We start from the raw sequence: 12552 nt of genomic DNA on the forward strand, positions 1-12552 counted from the left end.
TGGCTGCTGTTCCTACATGTTCTCCTATTTTAATCATAGGTTCCATGTGAACCATAATAGTACATAAATGATTTTTATAGTGCCTGCTATATATTAACACTATAGCAATCAATGAAAATAACAAAAGAACCAAAGCAGTAGTATTCATTATGGCTCACAGGCATGAAATGGTGAAGGAAACCAGACTATGTCAACCCAAAATATGCTTCTTTGACATAAGATTATTTTAGACTAACAGCGATTAAGCAGCATATGCAGGAAAAGCTCATTTCCCTCCCCTTATCTGTTTAAAAGCAGTACATAAATTTACAAAGGAGTCCCTCCTCCTACTAGGAAGGACAAAAGTTAGTGACAAGAGACAACTTTACACTTTCATCAGCCTGGAAACCAAACCAGTGGAATCTATGTAACAAACTTTACTAACTAGCCTTTATCCACTATTGGTTTCTCACATTTTTACCTTCCCACAACTTGCTGCCACTAGAGACTCAAGGTCCTTTTCATTTGTCCTGTCACCCTTCTAAAAATTTATTGCTGTTGTTTTTTGAGAGAGAGAGAGAGAGAGAGAGAGAGAGAGAGAGAGAACACAACCAGGGGAGGGGCAGAGAGAGAGAATCTTCAGCAGGTTCCATGCCCAGCGTGGAGCCCAATGTGGGGCTCGGTCTCACAACCATGAGGTAGATCATGACCTCAGCAGAAATCATGAGTCGGACGCTTGACTGAACCACCCAGGTGCCCCTAAAAATTTACTGTTCTTTGGCTAAGATGCTAGATAAGCCACAGTTCTAAGCTACTTCTTTATTACTCATCTCTAAGTACTCCCAGGTGTTATATGTATGATACACACGGTAATAGTGATACATGGCAATAAATTTCTGCTTGCTTTTCTCTTGTCAATCTAATTTACAAGGCCTCACGCAGCTAACCTAAAATGGGTAGAAGAGATTTTCCTCCCCTACAATTATAGAATAATTATAATACATAAATATCCTTTGTAATAGACCTTTTCTGTCAAGCAGCTGCCTCGCTCCCTACTCCCAATCTCCATCCTTTAAGACCAGGTTAGGAGTTGGGGATACAGATGCAAGGAAGCTCAAAGAGAGAAGAGGCAATGGCTGGTTATCCCTCTGTGAGGGAGATAGTGAAATGCAAAAGTACCAAAATCCAGGTCTGTCAAGTTGTAACATGAAATCCGGCAAGAATGGTAACATTCAAAGACAAGCACTCAGAATAGCAGTATTTTTGCTTTTTGCTGAGCATCTCTGCAGCAGTGTTGGGTGGAGTACTGTAGAATGATGTATCTTTATTGTTAAAGAGTTAGGAAATGGCAGCTTTGGACAATGCTTCCAAAACCAAAGATAACACTGTGGACTACATAACTCAGAGTTGTCTCTACCCCACTCCTTCCTGCCATGCCCCGGATCACTATTGGCATACAGACTAGAGGTTGGCAAACTTCTTCTGCAAGGGGACAGAGAGCAAGTATTTTAGGCTTTGTGGACCATATGGTCTCTGTCCTGACTATTCAGCAATGCTGACATAAATCATCAGAGACAATATATAAATTAATGAGTGTGGCTATGCTCCAACAGAAGTCTTTATGGACTCCAAAATTGTAATTCCATATAATTTTTGAGTGTCACAAAGTATTATTCCTCTTCTCATTTTTTTCCAGTTATTTAAAAATGTAAAAATTATCATAGCTCATGGGCCATACATAAACAGATGGTGGGCCAGATTTGGTCCACAAATTGTAGTTTGCCAACCTCTGATATAGACAAGAAGTAACTTATATAATGAATGCAGCTGTTTAAGTCTGAGAAAATGAGCCACAGGTATTGAGCAGGACAGACAAAACAGCAGAAGAGGCAGGCAATCACAGAGTGAAACAAAGCCTACTTTTCATCTCCTTGGCTTTGGAGTTCAGATGTAGTTGGGTCGGTTTAAATCCATCATTATCTTCTGAGGTGACAGACTCTGAGGAAGTAAATCCCTTAAAAGAGAACAGGGAAGATGCCTTTACTTTCTAGCTCAGGAAAAAGAATTTAATTTAGCAGTTAGCCCACTTTCATCAAGTGTCAATCTTCATAGGCTGTAGCTACCAGATTAGTTTTGAAAGCCTCAAAGCTGATATCATAAGAAATCTCTGGAGTGATGGCGCCCTTTCGGCCGTGTTCTGCTTCTAGGCACTTTAGTAAACCACAGCTATAAAGACTTTATCAAGACTGTCAAGACATTCTTTAGGCATTAAAATTTAAAATAAAATTCTAATACATCCATCTGTATCCCTCAATTCTGATACCAGATTTGGCTTCAACTGTAAGATGTGCAAAGACAAAACACACTTTGGCTAGTTTTTATTTCAAAGAGAAGGTTAAGGGAGTTGCCTATATTTATGAGTTGTAGACACTGCAATCACTTCATATGGTAAGGGTAGCTTTTAAAAAGGGCATATACTTAACACCATGCTTGGCACTGAACTAACTGTTCAATAAATGTTGACCATTATTAATTATTCAAGTTACTTAAAGGGTCAACATTTATTGAGCACTTGGGTGTCAGGCATTGTGCTACACAAAGTATCTGATGTTTATCTCATTTAATCCTCTTAACTCTGAGATCATTTTACAAATAAAGGAACGTAGACTTGGAGAGATCACCCAGGTAGTAAGAAACAGAGGTGGAGGTCAAACCCAGGTCCATGTGGTCTGATGGCCCAACTTTTTCATAATTTTGTGATCCTGAGGAGGTATTTACTGTACATTACTAGGGCAGAAGATAAATATCTGCACACCACCTAGGGCGGAGTTTTTACTTTTCATCAACAAGCCCTACTATGAACTACCATTATGTCTTCCTGTTCTTTTTCCGGTATCTTTCTTTGCTTTCAGGTTATAGTCTCTGACTAGTTATTCTTCTCAGTACAGACTGAAAAGTGTACCTTTAGAGGCTATCATGTAAAATGGTGCTTTCTGGAAGATTCTTTTATTAGGCTGTGCCTCTTCTTTCTCTTACATCTTACAACCTTATCTCCTAAGCCTACTGTATCTTTTTTCTTATTATGTATCACTATCAACTCGGGAACACTTTAACTTTTCCTACAAATTCTCAGAACTGGATAGCTCTCAGTCTCAGTGGAATACACTGTCAGATCATGACCAATCCTCTCCTTATGTATCTAAGTTGGGAACATGCCAATCCACCATGGAGGACACTAATAAAGCACTGTCTTAACATTTCAAGAGTATGCCCATTCCAAAATAATAAAAGAAATCCTACACATTAAATAACACAAACAATTGGAACTAAGTAAAAGACAGAAAGATGAGATGGGCCCCATCTACATTTTGCAGTTTTTACCATCTTTTTCCCATTGCGTTGAATAATGGCTGTCTTGGCTTTAGGACTTCTAATGACTGAATGACACTGAATTCTTGAAATATTGTTACATTTCGTTTCTCTGAAAAGGAAAAAAAAGTTATTCTATATATCACTAAAAATTCTCTTTATTGGACTTTGAAATACAGATATCACTGTTACATAAATATCCATTAGAAATTAATCTAATAACATCTACGGATAGCCCCCACTAAAGAAAGAAACATATTTTAAAGTCAATCATATTTGAAGTACATTAAAAAAAAAGAATCCATGAAAAGCTTTGCGCATAAGTTGATAGAAAATACAAAGGACTGCAAAAGTTATGACATCCATAAAGACTCTGATTAAAGTCATAAATTTTTTAAAGGTAAAACTCCAGAAATGGAACACTGAGGAAAAAAATTATGTTGGCTAGATTTTAAAATCTAAGTGTTCTAGATTTCTCTGTGTTAAACTTGTAAATGTGAAGCAAGTTGATATACAGGAGATACACAGGTATAGGGGTAAAGTAAGACACAAAGAGAACCACGCTTGATCAATAATACAGATCAATCCTGATTAGGTTTCTAAGATTTTACTTACATAACAGGTTCTTTTAAATTATTACGGAATGTAGGTGGACACTCCTCAGTCTCAGCACTTCTATGTGTTTCCAGGTCTAATGGGATAACTTCTACCTCACAATCTGCAACTTCTATTTTCCTCTTTTTTGAAAACATATTTTTCATAATATTCTCTTCCTTTCCATTTTCATCAGTAGGATCAGGTTTCCCAGTGTTAGATCTGCTTAGTAATCTTCCTAAAAGAAAAAAGGGTTTAATGAGACAAAAGATAATTGCTAAGCAACAAAAGAGCATCTCTATTCTGCTCCATTACTAAAGAACCCTGTGAAATATCCTTTATTTCTAGAATGAAAATAAACACATTAACTAATCCTAGAAAACTCTTGTAAGAAATAATAAACAAAAGACCAGTGAGAGATTTCTTATCTTCCAGGATATGAAAAAACATTGGCCATCTAAAAAAAGCATTGTCTGTTCTGGTATAACATGAAAGAGAATAGATTTAGCTGCAATAATATAAAACAAAAATATAGATCAGAAAGCATTCTAGAAAATTAGAGAGGTGAACTCCAGTCTTAAGATTACAGCTTTTATGGGGCACCTGGGTGGCTCAGTTGGTTAAGCATCCAATCTCGGCTCAAGTCATGAGCTCATGGTTAGTGGGTTTGAGGCCCACATGGGGCTCTCTGCTGTCACCATAGAGCCCTCTTTGCATCCTCTGTCCCCCTTTTTTCTCTGCCCCTCCCCCACTCATCTCTCCTCCTCTCTCTCTCAAAAATAAACATTTAAAGAAAAAGAGTATAGCTTTTGTGTCTAGTTAAAAATGCTATATCAGCTAAAACGTATATTCTTTTTATAAAGTGACCTATTTAAATCTGAGGTGATATGCACCTATTATTCTCATATTAAGTTCTAGTATAATATTAAAATCTTCAAGTTTATGCATTTTCTTGTAAGGGACTCAAAATTATACTTACCAAGTCAAAATTAGCAGCCGGATCAGAGAGATACCTTAGGTACATTTTCTAGCAATGCAGATAAAGCCAATGATACTTCCTGGACACCATGTAGCACCTTATAAGGCAGCTAACTTTCATCAGAGTTATTTTGAGAAATATGAGAGACAAATGTGTAGGTAAATTGTGTAGGATGTGTGTCTGTAAGTGGTATGTGACAGGGATCCAAGTGTGACTGTTATGAATTGTAATAATTCTTGCCCTCACTGAAGTGAACCTGGAATTTCAGATGAGAAGGGCTGCTCTGGTCCCTGCTGCCTTACTGCCAAGACTCAGTCTAGGACATTTCCTTTAGACTGGCTCCAGAGTTATGTTCCCTCAACCTTTCTCATTTCATGGTACACATAGGAAGTGAGGATTTTTGCCTGAGACTCTGGGGTAAATGGCTGACACTACTGGAGACTGGTGTTTCTGGCCTGGTGGCTGTGACCAGAAAGAATCAGTAACTGCACAGGCGTGCCCAGGTGGCTCAGTTGGTTAAGTGTCTGACTTTGGCTCAGGTCATAATCTTGCGGTTCATGAGCTCGAGTCCTGCGTCAGGCTCTGTGCTGACAGCTTGGAGCCTGGGGCCTGCTTCAGATTCTGTGTCTCCCTCTCTCTCTGCCCCTCCCCTGTTTGTGTGCGCTCTCTCTCTCTCTCTCGTTTGCTCTCTCTCTCTCTCTCTCGCTCTCTCCCAAAAATAAACAAACATTAAAAAAAAATCATTAACTGAACAACTATGACACACCAGTTGGGAAGTTTTGCCCAGAGTGTGGGCAACTCTCTCGAGTCCTTGAAATGGAGTGAGCTGCTTAAAGTCACTGCCTGAATCATCCTGTGCAAGTATTTATTACAGACTTAACTTGTTACATTCTAACAGCCCAAGTCATTGAGCAAGACAGTCTTTGATTGATAATCTTTACCTTAGCAAATCAGTTATACAGTTTTCTTTTTTTTTTAATGTTTATTTATTTTGAGAGGGAATGGAAGAGGAGCAGAGAGAGGGAAAAAGAGAATCCCAAGTAAGCTCTGTAGTGTCAGTTCAGAGCCCAATGCAGGCTTGTTCTCACAACCACAAGATCACAACCTGAGCCAATATCAAGAGGTGGACGCTCAACTGACTGAGCCACCCAGGCACCCCCACCCGAGTCATGTAGTTTTTTTTTTTTTTTAAAGTTTATTTATTTATTTTGAGAGACAGACAGTGTGAGTGGGGGAAGGGCAGACAGACAGGGAGACAGAAGAGAATCCTAAGCAGGCTCCATGCTGTCAGCTCAGAGACTGACCTGGGGCTCGAACTCACAAAACTACGGGACCATGACCTGAGCCCCAACCAAGAGTCAGATGTTTAACCGACTGAGCAACCCAGGCACCCCTAGTTTTCTTATTCAAAAAGACTTCTAACCTTACCACAAAGCATCTGTAGCTATCATGGAGACAAAAAAAAAAAAAAAAAAAAAAGCCTCACACAATAACCCAAGTTTTATCTCTGAGCCTTTCTTTTCTGGAACATCCAGTGTTTCCTAGAACATGTCATCCCTTCAGTGCTCAATCTCCCAGTTACTTGTCCCCTCTCTTATGCTCCTCCTATATATTGTTGCTCCTGTCCTTGCTATAAGATCTCAATGGCCCTGGCTAGTAAAAGAGATTCAGAAATGTGGACCTTACTATAATTTGAATAATTAACCTTTGCTTTACCTGAATAAATGCAAACAAATGTCCCTCTGTCAATGTCATCTAGGCAGCGTACTCCCCATCCCTTCTTTTCAGTTTTGAACACCTGTAGCCTCACTTGAGGTCCATGCTGCACAACTCGGTTTTGACACATTTGTCGATTACACTTGCACAACAGGCTGCATTCATAAATGCTGTCAATAAAATATGCAAGAGAAAATCAATCAGATATCCAAATTAAAAGCAAAAGCAGTTTATACTGCTACCTCACCAATAATTACCAAGGGAGGCAGACTAAGTGTGAAGGCTCCTAAAGCTAGACTGCCTGGATTCTCATCATAGCTCCAGCCATCTACTATACTAACTGTGTGGCTTGGATGAGTTATTTAACCTCTGTGCTTCAATTTTCCACTTTTAAAAGTGGGGATATATGATAGTACCTGTCTTATAGGGCTGTTTCATAATTTAATGGGTATTTACAAGGTGCTGAAGGCAATGTCTGGCACATAATAAATGTTAGCTTTTAAAAAACTGTCTAGAAATGTCTGGGAAGGGAATGTCTAGGAAGAAAGATTTTCTGTTTCTATGTATTTTTTAATAACATCATTCTTGAAAGTTTGAAAACTCCCAATTTTTAAATGAGCTTTGTAAACTATACTTCTTAATGAAGAAATGGCTGCCCAAAGCAGGCTAACCCTAGAGGGGAACAGCCACCTCAAAGCAAACATTTAAGTATGTTCTGTGTGGTACATGAGTGTTCTCTGACTTCCATTTCCAAGAACAATATATAAATTTGTTTTTTATTCCTTAATATATACATTTGTGGTATAAAAATTAATATTTAATGATATCTATAAGACTATAGATCACAATAGTAAAGTACCCACCTTCAAAAATACAAACACCCTGCAACAAATCCTCAAGGTATCTTACCCAGTAGGTATTTGTCTCTGTAGTCTTTTAAATTTATATCCAGTGGTTATTTTATTACTCGACAAGGGGCAAGTCTTGGCATTCCTTGCTGTCAACTGAAGACATGCACATTTTGTTCTACAAGGAAGGCAATGGATGGAGAAGTTAGAATAAAAAAGCACCAACTTGAGTAATGAGAGTCTTCTTAAAAGTGTAAATGATAGGGGTGCTGTGGTGGCTCAGTCAGTTGAGTGTCTAACTCTTGGTTTTAGCTCAGGTCATGATATCACGGTTCATGAGCAAGCCCCACATGGGGCTCTGTGCTGACAGTGCAGAGCCTGCTTGGGATTCTGTCTCCTTCTCTCTCTGCCCCTCCCCTGCTTGTGATCTCTCTCTCTCAAAAATAAATAAACATTAAAAACTGTAAATGACAGTAAAGGATGTAATTGTATTTAGAATAGTCACTTGGCTCATGGACAGCTGGACTTCTTCCCTAAACAGATTTCTTTAAAAGACAAAAACTAAGAGGAATTTATAAATAATTCTAAATAATATAAATAATTCTAAACTACCCTATCCCTGTATTTGTTCATGAAATACATACTTAAGTATATGAGTTTTAGTTTTTTTTTTTTTAACGTTTATTTATTTTTGAGACAGGGAGAGACAGAGCATGAATGGGGGAGGACCAGAGAGAGGGAGACACAGAATCTGAAACAGGCTTCAGGCTCTGAGCTGTCAGCACAGAACCCGACACGGGGCTCGAACTCACGGACCGCGAGATCGTGACCTGAGCTGAAGTCGGCCGCTTAACCGACTGAGCCACCCAGGCGCCCCATAGTTTTAGTTTTTTTAAATGAATTCCTTTCATTTCCTATTCAGCAGAAGCTAGTTTGTGAAAATTCTCCTAGCTCCCCTCTCCTACAATGGATAAACTTATGTGCGAAAGGGCATAGGTAGTTTTGCAGACATCTTAAATTCTCTCTCCCTCCAATTACATGAAAACAATTGGGGAGATTGATGCTGGCCATCTGGCTACTACAATCTGCTTTTCATAATGTTGCTAAGCAGAAAACATACAACCATAGATTTCTCTCCTGCAAGATGGCAATGTAGAAAGACCTCCTCCATAGACACACCAGATCTACCTATTTGTAAAGCAATGCTTTGGGAAGAACTGAAGGCTGACTGAACAGCTTCTTCACAACAAAAGATAGACCATGTACAGAATGGCAAGAGAGACAGAGACACTGTAATGAAGGGAACCCCCACCACCTCTGACACTGCAAACTGCAGTGGGGAAGGACTGGTGAGCAGATTTATCTGCCCTGGGGCACAGAAAAAAAGAAATGACAACTAGAATACAAAGGAACTAGCCTTAGAACCCTGTTGATTGGCAGGGGAGCTGCTGCAACTCTCTGAGTTAGAGGGGCTGGCAAGTGCCCCATTTTACGTTTCCTCTGCACCTTAATAGCACAGATGAGAGTGGAGTCTGGGAGCCCTAATTGGACTATCACCATACCAAGCCTCAGACGCCTTGAAGCACAGAAAAAAAGCTGCATTTTCAAAGAACAACTAGGACATAAAAGACTCAGCCCTAAAACTATACAAAATGGCAGGGAAGCTGCTGAAACCCTCTCAGAGTCAGAGAGGCTGGTGAACACCACAGGTGATATTCCCCCTCCACCCTGACGGTGCAGACAGGACAAGGGTCCAGGTACCTTAGCGGACCTACCACTGCGGTGAGCCCTGGGACCCTACCCCACACCAGCCCTAGCCATCCCGTTAAAGCGGCCCCAGTGCAGCACACACCAGATACTTCTGGTCAGCATTCACTATAGCTGCAGACATCTCTTCAAGGTGACACAGGTGCAAAGTACCCTGGAAGACTCCAGGCTCACACTACTCTGGCTTCAGATGACATGTTAGCATATCCCTGGTACACAGTATCCTAGGACCTCCTGACCCATTTCCTGAATCAGCCCTAGCCACCCTGCCAGGGCCCCCTGAATAAAGAACTATGGGACCTTTGGCCTAACACCCATTTAAGCTTCAGCTGTTTTCCCAAGGTACCCTCTCTGTGAAGAACCCTGGGACCATCCCAGACAATGTCCAGTTGTCTGGCCAATGTGCAATCTATGCTGAGAGCCCTAGGACTGCTCCATCCCACACCAACTTCATCTCCAGGCATCCCACCAGGACAGTGTCAGCATGGAGTCCTCTGTCCCACAGCCCACAAGAGCCACAGATCCAGCCAGTCAAAGTCACTTAGGCACACAGTCTCCACAGACACAATCACACACAAGATCATTACTTCCTGTTTAGGAGAAGTTAACAATTACACCTAATTCAACAGAAACAAAGACAGAAAGTCAAGTAAAATGAGGAGACAGGAATATGCTCCAAACCAAAAAACTACACAAAACCTCAGAAAATAAGCTAAATGAAATGGAGATAAGCAATATGCTTGATAGAGAGTTCACAGTAATGATCATGAAGACATTTACCAAACTGTAGAAAAGATTGGATGAACTCAGTGAAAACTTCAACAAAGAAGATAGAAAATATGAAAAAGAACCAATCAGAGTTGATGACTATAACTGAAATGAAAAATATACTAGAGGAAATCAACAGATTCAAGGATGCAGAAGAACATATTAGCAATCTGAAAGACTGGGTAATAGAGTACCCAAGCTGAATAATAAGAAAACACAAGTTAAAAAAAAAATGAGGATAGGTTAAGGGATCTCTTGGACAATATCAAGTGAGCAAACATTTCCACTACAGGGGTCCTGGAAGTAGAAGAGAGAGATAAAGGGGTAGAAAACTTATTTGAAGAAATAATAGCTGAATATTTCCCTAACCCAGGAAAGAAACAGACATCCAGGTTCAGGAAGCACAGAAAGTTTCAAACATGATGAATCCACAGAGGTCCACACCATGATACATAATAATTAAAACGTTAAAGATTAAAGATAAGGATAGAATTTTAAAAGCAGCAAAAGAGAAGCAACTAGTAACATTTAAGGACAAACCCATAAAGCTATCAGCTGGTTTTTCAGCATAAACTTTGCAGGCCAGAAGGGAGTGGGCATGATATATTCAAACTACTGAAAGGGAAAAAAAAAATCTACAACCAAGAATATTCTATTTGGCAAGATTATCATTCATAATTCAAGGAGACATAAAGACTTTCCCAGACAAACAAGTTAAAAGGTTCATCATTACCAGCCTGTCCTTACAAGAAATGTTAAAATGGAACACAAAAGGCCATAATTAGAAGAATATTATGAAAGGGAAGAGGACTCACAAAATTAAAAGATATAAAATATGACAATATAGATATAAAATGTGGGAGGGGAGAGTTAAAATGAAGAAGTTCCTTTAGACTGTGTTTAACCTTAAGTGACCATCAGCTTAATACAGACTACTCTATACTTAGGATGTTATATATAAACCTCACAGTAACCAAAAACCTGTAATAGAGATACAAAAGAAAGCCAAGCCTAATACTAAAGAAAGTAATCAATCTTAAGGAATGAGAACAAGAGAAGAAAGGAATGGAGAACTACAGATATGTCCAGAAAACAATTAACAAAATGGCAATCAGCACACACTTATCAATAATTATGTTAAATGTAAATGGACTAAATGCTTCAATCAAAAGACATAGGGTGACAGAATGGATTTAAAAACAAAAACAAAGACTCATCTATGTGCTGCTTACAAGAGACTCTCTTCAGACCTAAAGACACAGACTGAAAGTGAAAAGATGGGAAATGATATTCCATGCAAATGGAAGTGGGAAAAAGAAAAACCTGTGGTAGCAGTATTATATTGGACAAAATGGACTTCAAAACAAAGATTGTAACAAGACACAAAAAAGGGCAATATATAATGATACAGTATCAATCCAAAGACAGGATACAGCATTGTAAATATTTAAGCACTCAACATGGCAGCCCCTAAATGCATAAGGCAAGTTTTAACAGACATAAAGGGAGAAACTGACAGTAATACAATAATAGTAGGGGACTTTAATATCCTACTTACATCAGTGAACAGATCATCCAGGCAGAAAGTCAATAAGAAAACTGTCTTTTTTTTTTTTTTAATTTTTTTAACGTTTTATTCATTTTTGAGACAGAGAGAGACAGAGCATGAACGGGGGAGGGGCAGAGAAAGAGGGAGACACAGAATCGGAAGCAGGCTCCAGGCTCTGAGCCATCAGCCCAGAGCCCGACGTGGGGCTCGAACTCACGGACCGTGAGAGCGTGACCTGAGCCGAAGTCGGACGCCCAACCGACTGAGCCACCCAGGCGCCCCAAGAAAACTGTCTTTGAATAACACCAGACCAGATGGACTTAAGAGATACACATATACAGAACATTCAAGCCAAATACAACAGAATACACATTCTTTCCAAGTGCACATAGAACATTCTATAGGATAGATCACATATCCCAATAAACAAGTCTTAATAAATTTAAGAAGACTGAAATCCTATCAAACATCTTTTCTGACCACAATGGAATGAAATTAGAAATCAATTACAAAAAAAAAAAAAGTGGAGAAACCATAAACATGTAGAGGCTAAACAATATGCTACTCAACAAGCAATGGCTCAATGAAAAACTCAAAGAGAAAATTTAAAAATACCTGCAAACAAATGAAACCCACTGGTCCAAAATCTTTGGGATGCAGCAAAAGAAATTTTAAAAGAGAAATGTATAGTGATCTCAAGAAACAAGAAAAATCTCAAACAATTTAAACTTACACCTCTAGAAATTAGAAAAAGAAGAACAAGACCCAAAATTAGTAGCAAATAATAAAGAATAGGGCAGAAATAAATGTAAAAGAGACTAAGAAAAAAAAATAGACAAGATCAATGAAACCAAGAGCTGAATCTTTGAAAAGAAAAACAAAATTGATAAACCTTTAGCCAGATTCATCAAGAACAAAAAGAGGATCCAAATAAATAAAATCAGAAATGAAAGGGGTAAAGTAACAACTGACACTACAGAAAT

The 12552-nt window shown here is 38.9% G+C and overlaps 1 protein-coding gene across 6 annotated transcripts in view; it reads right to left on the bottom strand.

Annotated features, from left to right (window-relative positions):
• The window catches only part of SETDB2 (SET domain bifurcated histone lysine methyltransferase 2), an 87535-nt gene that overhangs the window by 38165 nt on the left and 36818 nt on the right, over positions 1 to 12552 (bottom strand). For all 6 annotated transcript variants that reach the window (XM_027064798.2, XM_015069694.3, XM_053215119.1 and 3 more), the window contains 5 exons: positions 7547 to 7663; positions 6638 to 6807; positions 3964 to 4180; positions 3361 to 3460; positions 1900 to 1993 (listed from right to left, as the gene is read on the bottom strand). In XM_027064798.2, coding sequence (XP_026920599.1) covers positions 1900 to 1993; positions 3361 to 3460; positions 3964 to 4180; positions 6638 to 6807; positions 7547 to 7663 — 698 coding nt within the window. The remainder of the gene's footprint in view (positions 1 to 1899; positions 1994 to 3360; positions 3461 to 3963; positions 4181 to 6637; positions 6808 to 7546; positions 7664 to 12552) is intronic.

This window comes from Acinonyx jubatus, chromosome A1, assembly GCF_027475565.1.
Source record: "Acinonyx jubatus isolate Ajub_Pintada_27869175 chromosome A1, VMU_Ajub_asm_v1.0, whole genome shotgun sequence".
Lineage (NCBI taxonomy): Eukaryota > Metazoa > Chordata > Mammalia > Carnivora > Felidae > Acinonyx > Acinonyx jubatus.